At 34.2% G+C, this 19,882-nt stretch overlaps 1 protein-coding gene across 2 annotated transcripts in view; it reads left to right on the forward strand.

Moving 5' to 3' along the window:
- The window catches only part of PPIP5K2 (diphosphoinositol pentakisphosphate kinase 2), a 73,696-nt gene that overhangs the window by 26,614 nt on the left and 27,200 nt on the right, over positions 1-19,882 (forward strand). For both annotated transcript variants that reach the window (XM_059418322.1, XM_059418323.1), the window contains 8 exons: positions 167-252; positions 2,824-2,949; positions 3,092-3,213; positions 3,484-3,666; positions 7,927-8,068; positions 8,849-9,072; positions 13,684-13,811; positions 14,772-14,886. In XM_059418322.1, the coding sequence (XP_059274305.1) occupies positions 167-252; positions 2,824-2,949; positions 3,092-3,213; positions 3,484-3,666; positions 7,927-8,068; positions 8,849-9,072; positions 13,684-13,811; positions 14,772-14,886 (1,126 nt within the window). The remainder of the gene's footprint in view (positions 1-166; positions 253-2,823; positions 2,950-3,091; positions 3,214-3,483; positions 3,667-7,926; positions 8,069-8,848; positions 9,073-13,683; positions 13,812-14,771; positions 14,887-19,882) is intronic.

The following is a 19,882-nucleotide window of genomic DNA, read 5'->3' on the forward strand; positions in this document are numbered from 1 at the left end:
GGAGATTTTCTGTAGGATATGTTAGAGAATTCAGCAATTAATTACAAATAGAAAGGTACATTAATATGTATTTTTAGTTTTCTCTAGATGGGTGTAATTTTTCTTTAGGAGATTGCATTGAATACTTACTAAATGTTATTTGTTTTGCTTGTTGTTTGTTTTTCAGGTATGGCCATTTTTCTGGAATAAATCGTAAAGTCCAATTAACTTATCTCCCTCATGGTTGTCCTAAAACATCTAGTGAAGAAGAAGGTATATCACTATTAATGTCTATTGTGTTTTAATTATGTGTAGGGACTTAATTACTCATTTGATGACCTTCGGGCCCTCTTGAGTGTAATAATTTAGGGACTGACATGCTGAATAAAGGAAAAAATAAAGTAGAGTTTTGTTAACTTTCCCTAACTATATTTTAAGTAAAGGATAGATTTTATTCTTGATCCTTCAAGGATAGATTTTATTGTTTTAGAAACTGCTTCGGACTTCCTTTTTACTCTGGGATTGTTTCAGAAAGTTTATTTATGACTAGATGTTACTTAATGGATTCCTTTCTTCCTCTTTTGGTAAAAGAGGACAGAGTATACAGGAAGAAAGCTCAAAAAGTACAAGAAAACTAAAAAAGTACATAATGAAAGTGTTTCTGATATAGCTGTTTTCCTCCACTGAAAAAGTCAGAATAAGTATTTAAAGAAGGTCAGTCTCTAAAAGTAGTCAGCATAAAACTCCATAAATTCATTTACCTTTTAAAAGAAAAATGGGCAGGGGTTAGAGAAGCCATTTCATAGAGGAGTATAGATGCCCAATAAAATAATGATAATAATAGTAGTAACTACTTTTGCATATCACACTAGCAAAGTGTTTTCTTATTCTTTGTCAAATCGGTGATAAAGAATGTTAATGAGAAGTGTGAGTATATTTCAGTCTATTGATTGGAGTATAAATTGACGTAACTCTTTGAAAAGTTATTTGGCAGTATATATTAGAAACTCAGAAAATGGGGCGCCTGGGTGGCTCAGTGGGTTAAGCCGCTGCCTTCGGCTCAGGTCATGATCTCAGGGTCCTGGGATCGAGTCCCGCATCAGGCTCTCTGCTCAGCATGGAGCCTGCTTCCTCCTCTCTCTCTGCCTACTTGTGATCTCTCTCTGTCAAATAAATAAAAATAAAAAAAAATTAAAAAAAAAGAAACTCAGAAAATGTTCATATGAATTGATCTTAATTCTGCTTAGAAGAATCTTAGGCGCCTGGGTGGCTCGGTAGATTAAGCAACTGCCTTTGGCTCAACTCATGATTCCAGAGTGTCTGGATCCAGTCCTATATTGGGTTCCCAGCTCCACAGGGAGTCAGCTTCTCCCTCTGACCTTCTCCTGTCTCCTGCTCTCTCTCTCAAATAAATAAATAAAATCTTGGGGGAATAAAAAGAAGAACCGATCCCAAGGAAGTTGTTAGATATTCAGGGAAAGATTGATCTTTGGGAATATTCTCAATGTCATTATTTATAGTAGCATAAATTGAAGTAATGATTATCTTAAATGAAAGCACAAATTTGATTATGTTGATCTTTAATAAATTTATTTTTAAAATTTGACATGTTGCTGTTTTGTCACACTTGTGATTAATAGCAATACAGATTAATTTCTTTTATTTAATGTTTGTGATAAAAAAATTCAGTAAATAACTGTGATTGAAAAAGTCTGTTAATTAATTTTCCTTCCATAAATTAATATTGGCCTGTGTAATAAACACAGCTACTATCTAATCCCAAGACAAAGGTTGATTTCTATCACTTTTAATGAATCAACATTAATTTTTTTAGCACTACTATTGCTTATTTTTATTTCTAAAATTTATTTATTTTAATTAATTTATTTTTTTTAAGATTTTATTCATTTATTTGAGAGAGAGAGAGACAGAGAGAGAGACAGAGGAAAAGTGTAAGATCCAGGGAGGTGGCAGAGGGAGAGGAAGAAGCAGGCTCTCCCCTGAGCAGAGAGCCCAACGAGGGGCCTGGATCCCAGAACCCTAGGATCATGACCTGAGCTGAAGGCGGATGCCAAACTGACTGAACCACCGAGGTGCCCTCTATTGCTTATTTTAAAATTACCTTTGTTTCTGTAGCCCAATACAGATTTTAGGACATGATAAAGGGCAGATGAATTAAGTATAGAAACTCATTTGCTTGTGGAACTTCCACTAATATCTGAGAAAAATCTTTGGTAAGGAACATAAAGAGATTGTGCAATTCCAAATTTAAAAAGGTGCTCTTGGCTACATTTTATTGTATAAATCATTCATAAACTTAAATTATAATAAATTTTAGGTTTTCTCATCTCATGTCTTCCTAAAATTATGCAGATCATTAATTTCTCATCATAAAAATGTATACATCTTCACTTCAGGTAGCATTACCTTTTATGTGAGACTTTTGATACAAAGACAAGATCTTGATCCTGTGGTCAGGGAGCTCTTAATCTAACATTGCTAGCACAACTAAATTAAATATATTGGGCAAATCTTATTGGTGTCCTGTCACTATGATAGCAGGGAAGGTAGAAGCAATACTTCTTTCAGAAAACTAAGAGCCTTCTCCGTAAAGTATGGAAGAGATTTTGAAATTTGAGTAAGATTTTAACTGAAGGAGCGAAGAGTATTCCTGAAAGAAACAAAAGCCTTACAGACAGGTATATGTTCCAAGGAAAAGATAATTTAGATAAAAGTTATATTTCATTGCAGAAGAGAGAACAAAGAAAAAATTAATCTTGATAATATGTCTCTTTAAAAGAAACAAACTTGACATTTGCCTCTATCTATTCACATGTGTCTTAGACAGCCGAAGAGAAGAACCATCCTTACTTTTGGTTCTAAAATGGGGAGGAGAACTAACTCCTGCAGGCAGGGTCCAGGCTGAAGAACTTGGAAGAGCTTTCAGGTGTATGTATCCTGGAGGTCAAGGTAAATCTTGTCGTTTCTTTAATTTGGTTAAATCTATGCATTATGTTTCCAAATCTTCATTTATTTTGTGATGTTATTAAATATTTATAGAAATATAGTGAGACAAAAATATAGCTTAAGTGATTTGAGTATTTATTTTCAGGAGATTATGCAGGATTTCCTGGTTGTGGTTTACTTAGATTACATAGTACCTACCGACATGACCTCAAAATATATGCTTCTGATGAGGGACGAGTACAGATGACTGCAGCTGCTTTTGCAAAGGTATAAATGTTTTTTAGAATTACTAGGAATGTCATCTAATATTACATTTTAAAAGATTTTTGCTAAGGCAATGTTTAAAAATTCTAAATTTGAAATTTCAAACTCAGGCCCTGAAATGGTGATGGGCTATATTATTAACAGTTTATTTATTGCACATAGTTAGCTTATACCTTGTGAAATTCAGCATGTAACAAAATAATTATTAAAATGCTTTCTGTTAATTTGCATACTAATTTTAAAATCTGTATTGGCTTTATTCAATATATTTAGGGGCTCTTAGCTCTAGAAGGAGAGCTTACACCCATTCTTGTTCAGATGGTAAAAAGTGCAAATATGAATGGTCTTTTGGATAGTGACAGTGACTCTTTGAGCAGTTGTCAGCAACGTGTGAAGGCAAGACTTCATGAAATACTTCAGAAAGATAGAGATTTTACAGCTGAAGACTATGAAAAGGTGAGTTTAAACAAACTCTTTTACATTGTGAAATATCATGCATGTACAGAAAAGTATATAAAACATAAACTTACAGCCTGTTGTATTAGAAAGCAAATACTCATATAGCCACCATCCAGATACAGAAATAGAACATTGGGACACCTCTGACCCTGTGTGCCCCTCCTCAATTGTAGCTCTTCCCAGTCTCCTAGAAATAATTACTATCCTTACTTTTTTTCTTTTTCTTTTTAATATTTTATTTATTTATTTGACAGAGAGATCACAGGTAGGCAGAGAGGCAGGCAGAGAAAGAGAAGGAAGCAGGCTCCCTGCCGAACAGAGAGCCCGATGTGGGGCTCCATCCCAGGATCCTGAGATCATGACCTGAGCTGAAGGCAGAGGCTTAACCCATTGAGCCACCTAGGTGCCCCACTTCTATGACTTCTTAAAGTCAAATGTTTACATACATGGTGCTCTTACTCTGGACAATGCACAGATTCTAGAAAAATATTGTGCAAACGTTAACTTGCATAATAATCATCTGATTATTCTTATTCATCCTATCTGGGATGGGGACTACGATTCAGCTTTCTAATAAGCTTCCAGTTTGTGCCAATGCCTAGTTCTGAGACCATACATTTAGCAGCAAGCCTTAAAATCCTTGTAACATTTGCCTACCTGTAACTTGTATGCTCTTAATATTGTTTAATTTTGTGTATTTTAAACTGTACAATGTTGTTTTGTTATTCTTTTATGCAAGGAGTTTTTAATTAGATTTATCCATTAATTTGCCCTTTTTTGGGTTTTTTATTTTGTTTTGTTATGATTTGTTTTAGTAGGCTCCATGCTCGATGTGGAGGGGCTTGAGCTTAAGACCCTGAGATCAAGAACAGAGCTGAAATTGAGTTGGGGGCTTAACTGACTGAACCATCCAGGCGCCTCTCATTTGCCCTTTTAATTACCTTTTATTCTTTCGGAAGTCCATAGTTTCCATTTAAGACCATTTTCCCTCTGTCTGAACAACTATATTAATTCTGTTAGTATCAGTCTACTGGTGGTGAATTCTTTTCTGTTTGAAGATGTTTTTATTTCAACTTTACTATTTTTTTTTTTTTTTTCTAAAGGGAGGGTAAGGGAAGGGCAGAGGAAGAGGAAGAATCCTAAGCAGGCTCCATGCCCAGCAGCAGGGTCTGACGTGAGTCTCAATCTCACAACCCTGAGATCATGACCTGAGCTGAAATCAAGAGTAGAATGCTTAACCAGCTGAGGCACCCAGGCACCCCTCAACTTGACTCTATAGGATATTTTCACTGGGTATAGAGTTCTGGGATAACGTTTATTTTCTTTCATTGCACTGAAGATACTGTTAGACCATCTTGTAGCTTCTAGTATTTCCCTTAAGAAGTCAGTTGTTGATCTTACTGTTAGACCTTTGAAGATAATCTTTTTAAAAATTAATTAATTAGTTAATTAATTTTTATTCTTCAGTAACTCCTTCTGGCCACTTTTAACATTTTTGCCTTTGATTTTCAGCAGTTATTCTGTTACATGTTTAGATGTAGATTGCTTTTTTTTTTTAAGATTTAAAAAAAAATTTTTATTTATTTGACAGACAGAGATCAGAGGTAGGCAAAGAGCAGGCAGAGCGAGAAGGAAAAGTAGGCTCCCTGCTGAGCAGAGAGCCAGATGTGGGGCTCAGTCCCAGGACCCTGAGATCATGAAGCTGGAGCTGAAGGCAGAGGCTTTAACCCACTGAGCCACCCAGGCGCCCCTAGATCGTTTTTTGTTTGTTTGTTTGTTTGTTTTTTACTTATTCTGCTAGTAGTTCATTAGGATTCTTGTATCTGTGGCTTCAGTTTGGGGAAGTCGTTTTTGTGGTTTTGATTTTTGTCTTTTAATGTGGCATTTCTTACCTTCTTCTGGGTCTCTAAATACATGTTTGTTAGAAATTTCTCTTCTCTTATCCTTTAAAAAAAGTTTTTTTTTTTTTTTTATCCTTTGGTCTCTATGCTTTATTATGGATAAAATTTTCTCACCAGTCTTCCAATTTACTAAATCAGCCTTTGGCTGTATTTTATGTGCTTTTAATTTAACCAGCGTATTTTTCAATTCTAAAATTTCTTTTTGCTATTTTAATATTGAATTTGTTATTTTTCAGTCATTTGCAGTTTTTTATTTTTAGTGTTTTCTTTTATCTTTTTGAACACAGGAAGTTTCCTCATTTTTCAGGTGTTTAATTTTTTACTCTTTGTTTTCTTTCTTAATTCGAATACAGTTAACAGTGTTTTATTAGTTTCAGGTTTACAATATAGATTCAACGTTCTACACATTACTCAGTACTCCTCATGATTAAGTGTCTTCTTAGTCACCCATCTTCCATCTACCTTCCCTCTGGTAACCATCAATTTGTTCTCTTCAGTTAAGAGTGGCTGTTTTGGTTGTCCCTTTTTTCTTCATTTGTTTTGTTTCTTAAATTTCACATAGGAGTGAAATCATATGGTGTTTGTCTTTCTCTGACTTATTTCACTTAACACTGTACTCCTTACATCTATCTATGTTGCAAATGGCAAGATCTTATTCTTTTTCATGTTGAATAATATTCCTGTGTGTGTGTGTGTGTGTGTTTGTACACACCATACCTTTATCTGGTCATCTATATGTATACGCTTGGACTGCTTCCATTATTTGGCTATTTTAAATAATGCTGTGGTAGACATAAGGTGCCTGTATCTTTACAAATTAGTGTTTTCCTCATTTTTTAGTTCTTAATAAATCTAATACCTAGAGTCTCTTTGGTTCTGTTTCTGTTGTGTGTTATGCTTATTGGCATTCATACTGTCCTGTTTTCTTTTGTGCCTGAGTTATCTTTTTTTTTTTTGTGCCTGAGTATCTTGAGTAATGGATGCATATTTGTTTGTGGAAATAAAGTTAGCTTAAGATTATATTATCATCTTCCTATATGGCTTTCTTAATTTGTTCCTGCCATGTACCTGTTGGTACAACAATCTAGGATTGCCTTAATCCAATTTCAGAACAGGTCTTTCAGAGCCAATAGTTCGCTTGAACCTGGTCTGCATTTTGTCATGGATTGGTTTGCTTCTGATTCATCTTTACTTTTTCAAACCTTAAATGTATAGTTTGCCAGAGTTCTACTTTTGGGAACACTGTACTTCACTTTGGTCCTCTTAACCTAATAAGACTATTAAACCTCTTTTCCACCTCTGTGCTATCTATTCAGACTCAATAAATGTCTCTGGTACAAAAATAGACCTAAATGCCAGGATCATTCTCTGGATCTCTGACCTATGAGTTTGGCTGCCACAATTTCTTACTATGCTATTTCTCAGATACCTTAAAGCAGAAATACAGAAGTTAGCCCAGAATTCTTACTTTTCTTCAGTGATTGGATTGATCCAAACTAACTAGTTTATAATAAAAAGAAGTGAAATTCAATTTACATACTTTAAAGAAACTTTCTTAATGATAAAATAACTTGCCATGCTAAATATCAAAACTAATTTGAAACTATGTTGTCCCTAACGGATTTTGTTGACTTAGGAAAATCTCATCATGATAGCATTAGCATGGTCATTAAGAGGACAAGCTCTATAGCCAGATCACCTGCTTTTTTTTCTCACTCTTTTTTTTTTTTTAAAGATTTATTTATTTATTTATTTATTTGACAGACAGAGATCACAAGTAGGCAGAGAGGCGAGCAGAGAGAGAAGGGGAAGCAGGTTCCCCACCAAGCAGGGAGCCCGATGCGGGGCTTGATCCCAGGATCCTGGGATCATGACGCAAGCTGAAGGCAGAGACTTTAACCCACTGAGCCACCCAGAGGCCCATTTTTCTCTCATTCTTGACCTACTATTGGTTTGATCTTAGGCATGTCATTTAACCTCTGTTAAGAAACTCATCTGGAAAAAAGATAATGATAGTGATAGAGTCTTAGGGTTATTGCATGTAAATATATGTTGAATGGTTAAAACCATACTGAGTCAGCAATTTGTCACTGTAAGTTAGAATAAAATTTCATTGTAAGTGAGAGTACTTCTACGAAATTTTCTCTGTGAGTAATCTTATGATGCCTAATATTTACTATTTTTTTAACATAAAATTCTGAAATTTTTATTTCCTTCTTGATCTTATTACTATATTTGGGGGTCATCTTAATTTATGATATAGAATTATTCTCCAGCTATTGGAAAATTTTGTGTGTTATTCTCTTGGATAATTAGGCTTAACTAGATGTAAAATTTTTACTTTCTTCATTTGTAGCTTACTCCATCTGGAAGCATTTCTTTAATTAAATCAATGCATTTAATTAAAAATCCTGTGAAAACCTGTGACAAAGTTTATTCCTTGATACAAAGTTTGACTTCTCAAATCAGACATCGAATGGAAGATCCCAAATCATCAGGTAAATATTATGTATTCCTTGGGACATGAAACAAATGAAAATTATTATCCAGTTAAATAAACATTTTAAAACAAGATACATCAATCTTAAATTAAGCCTCGTACTCTTCTAGGTCTGAGTGAACATACATCCAGCAAAAGAATAATAGCTAGGTTACAGTTTCTTTTCTCTATGATAACATGAAAAAGATAATAAAATATTATTATTTGATAAATCCCGTAGCACTGTCATATAGTTAATGGGCAAGTAGGCAGCTTATCAGAAACAAATATGGGAAGATGATCTGGGCTCTAACTCTGATATTAGCTTTGTTATAACTTGAGCAATTTTGAAATCTAGAGTTCTTCCCGGTAAAAATAAATCCTTTGAACTGTTTAATTTCTAAGGTTCCTTTCTGCTAAAGAGTGTCTATTCTGTTGTTAGTTCTGTGAATCTAGTAAGAAAGAATGGTACTTAAAATTTAGAATTGTAAATAGTCTTAGAGAGGCCTATTATAATTGTTGTTCTTTTTCTTCTGATTATTGAAGTGTGTAACATGAAGGTCTTTTCTTTAACCCAAGTCCTAAGCCAATTATTTACTCTTTGAAAGTCTACAAAATAAATACTTGCAAATGGTATATAACTATGATAACATTCCCTACTTTCTTAATAGTTTTACCTCTGACACTAAAAGAAGTTTCTAATTATCAATTTTTAAAAGTTTCTAATTATCAGCTTTTTAGTGTATTCCCTTAATCTGATTCTAAGTTTAATAATACTACATCTGTTATGTTGTTTTAGATATTCAGCTTTACCACAGTGAAACATTAGAGCTTATGCTACGTAGATGGTCCAAGTTGGAGAAAGACTTTAAAACAAAGAATGGAAGATATGACATTAGTAAAATCCCTGACATATATGACTGTATAAAATATGATGTCCAGCATAATGGTTCCTTGAAATTAGAAAATACAATGGAATTATACAGGCTTTCGAAAGCATTAGCAGATATTGTTATCCCTCAGGTAAGTAAATCTAGGAATCAGTTTTCTTAGAGTGTTCTTTAGATTCTTTTAAAAAAGTTCTGTCACTGGAAAAAAGATAGTTGGTTTTTATCTCTCTATAAAATCCATAACTTTTAAAGGAAAGTTAAGTAATTATGGACTTATATTTTAAGCTTTTTATTGTATTAAATCATTACTTGATTTTCTAATAATTTAATTACAATGATAGTTTAATAGTTTAATTACTACTTATTATGCAATAAAAAAGTTTTCTTTTTTTTTTCAAAATACCTGCACATAATTAAATAGACTTGCAAAATTTACATAGGGCTACAACTACCTTTTTCTCCCACTCCCCACAAACTTCCATATTATGTACTATATGCAAGTATTTTGAAAAAAACAAATGTGCAAGTAGTTTGAAAAAAAAATTTTTTTTTGAGAGAACGGGGGAGGGACAGAGGGAGAGAGAATCTTAAGCAGGCTTCACACCCATTGCAGAGCTGGACATGGGGCTCCATCTCACGACCCTGAGATCATGACCCGAGCGAAAATCAAGAGTTCACACTTAATTGCCACCCAGGTGCCCCTTGAAAAAATTATTTGAAGGTCAAGGTGTAAGTTATTATTGGAAGGGTGCAAGTCATGGGTCTTTTCATTTATAGGAGAATAAAAATAAAGGTGTAACCAGAATTCAAATAATTGAAATGTAATTAGGCAGAGAATCAGATGGATAAATAAAGAGGCAAATGACAAGACAAGTGAAATACAGAACATGATAAAGGAAAATGGTTCCAGATTCCCTGAGCTGAAATCCAGAGTCAGACCCCTGACTGTGTCACCCTGGTACTCCTAAATTCTTCTTAAATTTGGGACCTGTTTTCTACTCAATGACAAAAGATTATATGGATATTATAAAGAAGAGATTGGAGTATATCAGATATTCTACCTATGAATCAAAGTTAAATAGAAGGAAAAAAATGGGCTACCTGAAAAATATGAAGATGCTGAACAGAAGTAGTAGCCTTACTTAAAAATACGTATGAAAATGGTTCAAATAGTATCAGTGTCCCTTAATTTTCACAGAAAGTTCAGGAAAAACTACAAACTTAAAAAACTGGGAATTCAGACAGTACACAACTTACCTATAATTATTTGTGTACCTGCTAAAGATTAGCTTATTCTTTCAGCCTGAGAGAACACTGCTTACTTGTTTGGTCAGATGTGTAATATAGACAATCTTAAGTATATTGTATGATCCAGTGATGTGCAAAATGAATTCTTAAAAAAGAAGATAAAAATACGTCACATATCAAGAATATACTTTGGGCCTTTTAGGAAACTTCTCCTATGTATCTATGTATTTTAGGTGTATTGCTTAAATCACTGAAGAAACTTCTTACCATCTCTTTATAGCTTAAATATTTATAACGAATTTTTCAAAGTACTAAGAATCAGTAAAAATGAGAATGGGTTGGAGATTTGAAGCATCATATATATCTTTTAAGATAATTTGTCATGCTTGGGACGCCTGGGTGGCTCAGTTGGTTGGACGACTGCCTTCGGCTCAGGTCATGATCCTGGAGTCCCGGGATCTAGTCCCGCATCGGGCTCCCAGCTCCATGGGGAGTCTGCTTCTCTCTCTGACCTTCTCCTTGCTCATGCTCTCTCTCACTGTCTCTCTCTCTCAAATAAATAAATAAAATATTAAAAAAAAAAAAAGATAATTTGTCATGCTCAACTGTTCTCGGTCTTTATTACAGTAATTGTCTTCGGATGTAGTTAGGTTAGATCTCAGCAGTCTGAGAATTTACTTGAAGACATCTCCAAAATTTCTTTCTTGGATAAATTACTTATCCAAATCTTTGGATTCTTCAGACAACATTTTGCCTGTTTACAAGAATCTGTTTTATTTTTGGTAAATTTATAATTACATTTTGGAAAAGTTGTAACTTTGAAAGCAGAGGTTTTTTTAAATATGCTTTTCTGTAGTTCCGAGATTATAACTTGAGTAGAGGTCAGCTTTGGGTTTACCTCCCTAACTTTTTGGTTTGATATTTCTTATTGTGGCAGAAACTTGGGATTTCTTCTTTTTTAATGGAGTATTGAATTCAGTCCAGTAAATATTATTTTGCTTTGTTAGCTTTCCTAAATCCACAACTATGGATGAAATGCATTTATTTCCAGTCACTTAACAAACTAAAAGTTATTAATGTATTTATGATGAAACTGTAGTTTATAATGGAAAAAAATGAAAATTTTGCCTACTTATTTCTCAAGGAAATTAAGACTATTTCAAGCTTAGAGACTTGATTATTCAGTCAAATAACGTAGAATTTTGACTAGTTTAGAATAGGCTAATTTAGATTGAGGATATCACTATCTGCAAGAAAAATGGGTATAGGCACTGGTATACCTCAAAGTGTTATGCCTCTAAAAATGTATTTCTGTGCTTACATTGAATTGATTAATTCTTAAATGTACACTGTGTGAATTATGTAATTCTAATCACAACTAAGCTTAAATATGCAGTTTATTGCTTTTATTTATTTTAAATTAAACTAATTTAATTATTATAAATATTTTTCTTTTGATAGAATTAACTTTCCACTTTTTAACTAGTCTCAATTTTCATCAAATAGAGGCCGTGTCTTAAAAATGATGCTTAAAAATAGTCATGATGTTATGGCAGCAGATAAGAACCTCTCAAGACTAAATTTGGTATTAAGGTTCTCTTAACTGGGATCACATTTATGAGCATTTGAAGACAATTTGTTTAGTTATTTATGGATTATGAAGTGTAGAGAATTGTTTATAATAGCATTTACTATATAAAGTCCATTGATACTCTCATTAAATATAACCACATAATAAGCTTTCAGATAGCCTCATCTGGTATTTTAATTAGTTCTATCTATGGCAGAAATGTTGTAATTACACGTGAGAACTGGGATATCTAAACAATTAATTATTTGATCCTACTTGGTGGTGGCAGATGAACAAAACATGTATGTTGGTTAAAGGGAAAAATTTCTTTATTACAAAATTAATATGTTTGTGTAAAATTAGAAAATGTAGAAGTCACTGTGATATTACCAACTAGAGGAAAACATTTTAATGTTTTAGAAAATTCTTAAAGGATTTTTCTCTTAAATTCATGAAGATACAATTTTTCTCATACATATAACAAACATATTCTTTGCACAAATGGAACCAGAAAAAGCATACTCTTTTACTACCTGATTTTTTTTCCTTCACTTAGCACCAAGAACTTCTTTCCATATCATTAAAGCTATATGTACATCATTATTTCTAATGGGTAATGGTATGATATTTATTTATTTAACCAATTTTTCGTATTTGGGAATCTGGACTCTTCATTTCTTTCACTCTCTTTTCACATGTCTTTACATATACTCAAGACTGTTTTTGTAGCTGCAGAAATCTTTCACTAGTTTTTTTTCCAGGTAAACACAGTGTGAAAGCATCTGTCTCTTCATACCTTGCTAACAACACAAAAAAATTTCACCTAATGGTTTTTAAGTTCCAGTATTTTCCTTTTATTTACACTTACACAATTACATATATATCTTTTTTACATACTCTGTTCACAGTCATCTATATTGGCAAGACTGTTGAACCAACCAAATTTTAGTTTATGATAAAGGGACCCAAGAAGTTTCTATTTTCATGGGCCTTCCATCTGTAATCAGTCAGCCTTTTCTTTACTTGACAGTTCTCAGTTTTATTATCCATATAGAGTTTTTGCTATTTGGGAAGTATCTGATAGCAGGAAGTAGTCTTTAAATTCAGGATATCTTAGAATAAACTTGGAGAGAGAGGGTATGCCTGTTTATTCCCACCTCCTCTCTGCACTCCTTTCTGTCTCTGTCCCTCCCTTTCTCACTTTCGGCTTTTCTTCCTCTCCCTCTTTTCCATCTACACACATATCACAGCTTTTTCTCTTTATACATCAGGTCATTTTCTAACCTGTTTCTTTGAACTGTAATTTTTATTAGAATTATTATTATGATTATGTTTTCTTAACACTTCATATTGTAAAACCTCATTGTAAGTTTGATTAACTCATAATTATTATTGAAGTCATTAAATATAATTACATTACATTTTTTGCTCACCACTTTCAAAGCATTAGCAAAAGGCTTTTAAGTGATTTTTTAGCCTTTTTAATCTTTGGCATTTGAATAAACAAAAATCTCATGGTTTCATTTGTATTTCTTTTCATAGGTTTATTGACTGTTATTCTGTGCTCTAGTGTTTGTGTCCTTAGTCCATCTTTTTTTTTAGGATTGTTTCTACATTTAAAACCTTATGATTGAGTCAAACTACTGTCAATTAAGATTACATTCATTCATTCATCCTCCCTTCTTCAGAAATTGCTTGCTTTTTCCATTCTACCAAAAAAAATGCCTTTCCAATTATACTTAGAAGTTTTAGGATGGTATACTTGCAGTTGCAAAAAATGTAAACTCAGAAATTTGTAATGTTCAAAAAAAGAAGCTTGATAAAGGTAGTTGTCTCTTACCTAGGATGTTTTAAATAAGCAGTGCATTTGCTAGAGTGCTTTGTCATTATACCCTTTTTCTAATAATGATATTATTTTCTGCTCAGGAATATGGCATAACTAAAGCTGAAAAACTGGAGATTGCCAAAGGCTACTGTACTCCTCTAGTTAGAAAAATTCGCTCAGACCTCCAGAGGACACAAGATGATGACACTGTAAATAAACTCCATCCCGTGTAAGAGACTGTACTGGTATTGTAAATCTATAGGCACCTGCTTTTGCATACTTCAAATCTAATGTTCCTATGAAGAAATCAGGAATGTGTTGCTTATTGCACTGTGGAAATAAGGATTACTGAGGTATTGCTAACATTTAACTTCCAACCAAGGTTCTTTAGGGGTCCAAACTGAGGAAGAACTGAGATGAAAGGGGACATGTGTCATCTTTCATATGGGATCATCAGTGTGTACCCCATTCAGCAAGATAAATATCTGTGAGCTTCTTTAGGGTTATGACCTTTGTCAATTTTTTTTTTTTTAAAGATTTTTATTTATTTGATAGAGATACAGTGAGAGAGGGAACACAGGCAGGGGGAGTGGGAGAGAGAGAAGCAGGTTTCCAACTGAGCCCGATGTGGGGCTCGATCCTAGGACCCTGGGATCATGACCTGAGCTGAAGGCAGATGCTTAGCAACTGAGCCACCCAGGTGTCCCCGACCTTTGTCATTCTTATTAGAGGAGCTAAAATGACCTATTTACAGTGAATTTGACTAATATTAATTTTTTTTAAGATTTTATTTATTTGACAGAGATCACAAGTAGGCAGAGAGGCAGCAGAGAGAGAGAAAGGGAAGCAGGCTCCCTGCCGAGCAGAGAGCCCGAAGCAGAGCTTGATCCCAGGATCCTCAGACCATGACCTGGGCCAAAGGCAGAGGCTTTAACCCACTGAGTCACCCAGGCGCTCCAAACTAATAAGTCTTTTTTGACTAATTTCAGAGATCCCAGTTAGTTCTAGTTAATCTTCATGTTAGAGGAATATCTAAAAAGATAACTCCTCAGTTGTGGTTGGAAGAGGGATAGATTTACTCATTATAGTTTTTTACTTCTAGTAAGAGTAAATTCCATTACAAAATAATTTCAGTACTTAATGTTTGACTAGATGGTTATGTTCTAACATTGTCTGCTACTAACTTTAGGTATTCCAGAGGTGTTCTGTCTCCTGAACGTCATGTCCGTACCAGGTTATATTTTACCAGTGAAAGTCATGTACATTCTTTGCTCTCTATTCTTCGCTATGGTGCCTTATGCAATGTAAGTAGAATAAGCTATTCCAATCTACCAAGTATGGTTCCTTGAACTCATAATCAAATCACTAGTACCAGTTTTTGCTGTTCAATTTCAGTAATTGATCATTTGCCATCATTTGTCAAAGGTCTACTATACACCAAGCACTGTGCTAGATGTTGGGGATAAAGACATGTTCTCTTCCCTTTGGAGAAGTTTAAGCAAACAATTGCATAAAATATTTTAGGTAATGTTATAGACTGGTGGTAATTAGATAAAAAGAACCTGATGAATTTGAGTTATTTAGGGGGTAGAAAGAACTTAGTGTTTGTTTGGATATTGTGCTTCTCATCTCTAGTTAGTAGTGAGTCATACCAAAATTTGGCTTAATACAGCCACACTTACTTTTATCTCCCACAGTTTAAAGGATTGACTGTGATACACTTAGGCAGTTTCACTTTGGGTCTCTGATGAGGTTGCAGTTAGACAATGGCAGGGGCTTGAATCTACTTAAAAGATTTCCTCTCACATCTGGTACTTGATGCTGTATGTCAGCTAGAACTTCAGCTGGGATTGTTGACTAGAATACCTATATCTGACCTCTCCGTGTGACCTCCTGCTTCCTCAAAACATGGTGGCTGAGTTCCAAGATTGAGTTTCATAATGGAACAAGCATGTGCAAGACTTTCTTATGATCTAGCTTATGCAGTAACATACTGTCACTTCTACTGACCTGAATTGGTTGAGGCAGTCATAGAGGTTCATCCAAATTCAAGGGTTGGGGAAATAGATCTACATTACTATATGCATGGAGTGTCACTGTCACATTGTAAGATGAGTACTTGGGATTAGATACATTTGGTGGCCATCTTTGGAAAATAGGATCCATCACAATCTGTCTGTTGAATACACAATCCATGTTTCTCCTATATACAAAATTCACTTAATCTCTCATACAGTATTACCTGTCTTATTTTATTACATCATAAACTTGACATCCCAGGTTTCTTCATCTAAGTCAAGTCCAGATATAGATGGGGTTCCTTGGACACAACTCCTGAATGCTCAAGAGCATTCGATCTTAATTCAAAGACCTATGAACTGAAGAGACCAATTATCTATCCTTCAAATATCCAACATACAGTGATGGGTTAGGCATTAGGCATAAGATAACTGCTGTAGATGAACTTTTCAAAAGAGGATAAAACAGAAGGTGCATTGTAGTCACTGGTCCATAGCAATTTAGCGAATCTCCCCAGGTCCATGTTGCCTATTCTTTATTTAGGGCTCTGTCATACTGCCAGGAAGTTGCTTTCAGTGGCTCATGGCTTCATAATTTGGGTTCTTGATTGCTTCATCTGGGTCCTCCTTCCTTTAAAATAAAAAGTAGCTCATGTTTGCAGTTGAGTAGTTTTCTTCAACCTGCTTCCTTCCCAGAGAAGTTTGGGGTTCCAAACACATGTTTATTTTTAGCTCAGGTGGTGTTATTTAAAAAAAAAAACAAAACAAAATGGAATAATTTAGAATATATACTGTATTAAACACACCAAACCTAAAGATCTCTTAAGGATAGCCCTTTCTACTTTGGGTTCCTTATGTGGTTACTAAGGGATGGCACTCAGCAATCCTTATTGCTTAATACTGAGCATGTGGAGATACACTCCTAGGATCCCGAGAAAGTGTGTTTCTTTGGAAGATCTGTGAAGCACCTCATTACAGCTTTTGGAGGTCTTAGCAAGTGTTTTTTATAATTGCGCTATGTTATGGCAATCTTGTGTTCCTTTCTTCTCGAAAGTCTGTTAATTACAGCATCGTTTGGTACCTGAAAATGCTGTGAATGAGAAACAGTTTTATTTTTAGACCCAGCAAGCTTCTTTATAATTGACAATTTCCTTGTAGCTTATCTCTCTCCTAGTTTATCACAGGCAGTGAGAAGAATCTTGGTGACATGTTCAGCACTTGTCCTAAAAGTCTCCAAAACTAGTTCATTAGAAATACTTCTTATTTATTTTCCACTGTCTACAGGCTAGTGTTTTCTATACTTTATGCCACTACATAGCAGGAGTTCATTTTCCTGTAGCTTCCAGTAACATTTTTCTTACCATTATATAATCCCTCACCAACAACCTCCTCCAGCCTGTTAGGCTTTCACTAACGCTCTCGTCAGGACCTTTCCAGTGCTCACACGTATGGAGAGTGAGAAAGAAGAGAGAGTCAAGAAAGATTCCTGTATCTCTAATGTAGGTAATTTGGTAGATGATCCTACCATTCACTGATAAAAGTAACACTTGGGAGGAAGATCAGGTCTTCAGAAGGAAAAATAATGAGTTTAGGTTTAGACAGCTTGAGTATATTTGTATGTTAGGATAGAGGTTTGGGTTAAATGTACAGAGTTAGGAAGCCAATATACAAATGATAGCTAAGGTGGTAGCTAGTAATAAGGTTCCCAGGGAGTTTGTCATTGAAATGATAAAATGACATTGTAGGGATTGGCAATGAAAGTGATAGTGTACAAAAGAGACTTAGAAATTTTAATATCTGGTTTCTCAGTACACCCAAACTATAGAATACCTAGAAAAAATTTCACTCTATTGTGTTTTATTTTTTTTATTTTTATTTATTTTTTTAAAAGATTTTATTTATTTATTTGTCAGAGAGAGAGTGAGCGAGAGCGAGCATAGGCAGACAGAGTAGAAGGCAGAGTCAGAGGGAGAAGCAGGCTCCCTGCAGAGCAAGGAGCCCGATGTGGGACACTCTATTGTGTTTTATATAACAGAGATATATTTCCATCCATCTCTAAAATTGCAAAAAATAAGAATTTTCCTTCAATTTTCTCTGTATGTATTGGTGTACACATCCGTACACATCTGTTAACAAAGTGGTTCTTAAAAGAAAATGTAGTTTTGTCTTATCTTTTTAATAAAGGGCATTTAGATATATAATGAAGATTGGTCAGTCTCTTTTTAAAAATGTTGTATTTATTTATTTATTTGACAAAGAGAGAGATCACATGTAGGCAGAGAGACAGGCAGAGAGAGAGGGAGGAAGCAGGCTCCCCGCTGAGCAGAAAACCCGATGCAGGGCTCGATCCCAGGACCCTGAGATCATGACCTGAGCAGAAGGCAGAGGCTTTAACCCACTGGGCCACCCAGTCGCCCCTGTTAGTCTCTTGATTCTTAATTTTATCATTAGCCTTGATGAATAGTTAATATTAAAGTTATCCTAAAATTATTTCAGTCCTCTGTTCTCATCAAATTTTCTCATTCCTATGTTTTTCCTTCTTGTTTTAGTTTCTTTGTCCCATTAAGGAATAGCAAAGTGACATCCCTTGCATGCATATGTGCATTATTGAGCTTTAATAAAGGAAATTGTAGGAAAAAATGATACTTAATTAGCAAGTAAGGAACTTAATTTATCCAGTAGTAATGATGGAATTGTTTGTTTTGGGGGAGAAAAACTACTTCTCCTATGTGGTTCCTTTTTGACTCGTACACTTATTTAGAAGGTGGAAGAAGCATGGAAGATACAGAAGCCAGCAGAACAAGCCTGTGGAGCATTTTAGTGAGCAGTGGGATGAAATGGCAACAGATAGGATTGGAGAGCCAGTGCCTTGATGATCCTAAGGGGATTGGGAAACCATTTTTAAGTAAATGGCTTTGGTTGCTGTGTGGACAGCAGATAGTCTGGAGTACATGTTAGAAAACCAGTTTGGAAGTTCTCTCACAGTGACCTGAAGAAAGGTATAACTTGGACTAGGGTAGTGGTAGTAGAATTAGAGCTTGTTGAGTATATATTGCATTCAGCTACATTTTTAAAACAGAAGCTGAACAGCTCCATCCTTTTAAAAATCTGCTTCCAGGATTTCAAAAAAAATTATTTTTCATGTTAGTAAATACATGTAGGATCTTTAATATCATTATGATGTCCCATTTTCTAATATAAAAAAATTAATTTATTTGAACTGTAATTCATTATTGCAGTTCATGTTACCTTTATAAGACCCTATAAGTGGTATCTTAAAACCTTGTTCAGTCTCTCCCCACTTGAAATTTTTTATTTTTTTCAGTGTGAACTGGGTAAAATCTAGCTCTCCATAATGGATTTTATTCAAAAAGGTGTTTGTTAAGGAAACATGATTGTAAGTAAGATTTCAGGGAATGTATTTAATAAGACTTAATTTAAAAAAGATATTTTATAGATTCTTGAATGTTAATTGTGTTCAGGAAGATGCTACTAAATATTATTTAATTTCATATGTTCATTAGACTAGACCTAGGAGAATCTATAACTGAAACACTGAATTAGATATTATTAGATGGTGTTTTCATTAATAATATAGGATCACAAACTCTAATATATCTTTTTACCTACTGAAAATTTTTAGTATTAAATTTAAATCCATTATTTATAGTAACTCACATTTAGTGAAACTCAAATGCTATGCTAATATTCTCCCTTACCAATTTTGAAAAAAACGCAGATACATCTTTGCATATATTCCTACCGCAAATACACAAGCAGGCACGTGCAGACAAACACAGACTCAGTTTTTTCCTCTGGAATGTTGCTTAGGTTGGGAATAGCTTCCCTAATGGCTTTGCATTAGAGCATTTAGAGGTGTGGATATCCATTTATTAAAATGATGCTAAGTATACATGGAAGAATACAAATTATGTGATGTATATTTAACTTTACTTTTCTAGAAACTTCAAAAGGGGAATGCTTCCTCAGAGATGTGTAATGTCTAAATTCGAAAAGTAATACATGCTGGTTTGAGATTTTGTTGTTGTTTTTTTAAATAAGTAATCAACATGTGGTCTTGTAAGTTTAGGCTTTTGTGTGTCAAATTTCATTTTTTAAAACAACAGAAATCTTCTGAAGTCCAAAATATTGTATACTCTTACTGTATGCAAAAAATTGTTGTATGCATTTATTTCTAAAGTTTATGACATATGAAATGCAGGAAAGTTTTCTGTGATGTAGACCCTGTTGCGCATTGACTGTAGACTTTGTACTTTGAGTA

This window comes from Mustela nigripes, chromosome 12 (assembly GCF_022355385.1).
Source record: "Mustela nigripes isolate SB6536 chromosome 12, MUSNIG.SB6536, whole genome shotgun sequence".
NCBI classification, from domain to species: domain Eukaryota; kingdom Metazoa; phylum Chordata; class Mammalia; order Carnivora; family Mustelidae; genus Mustela; species Mustela nigripes.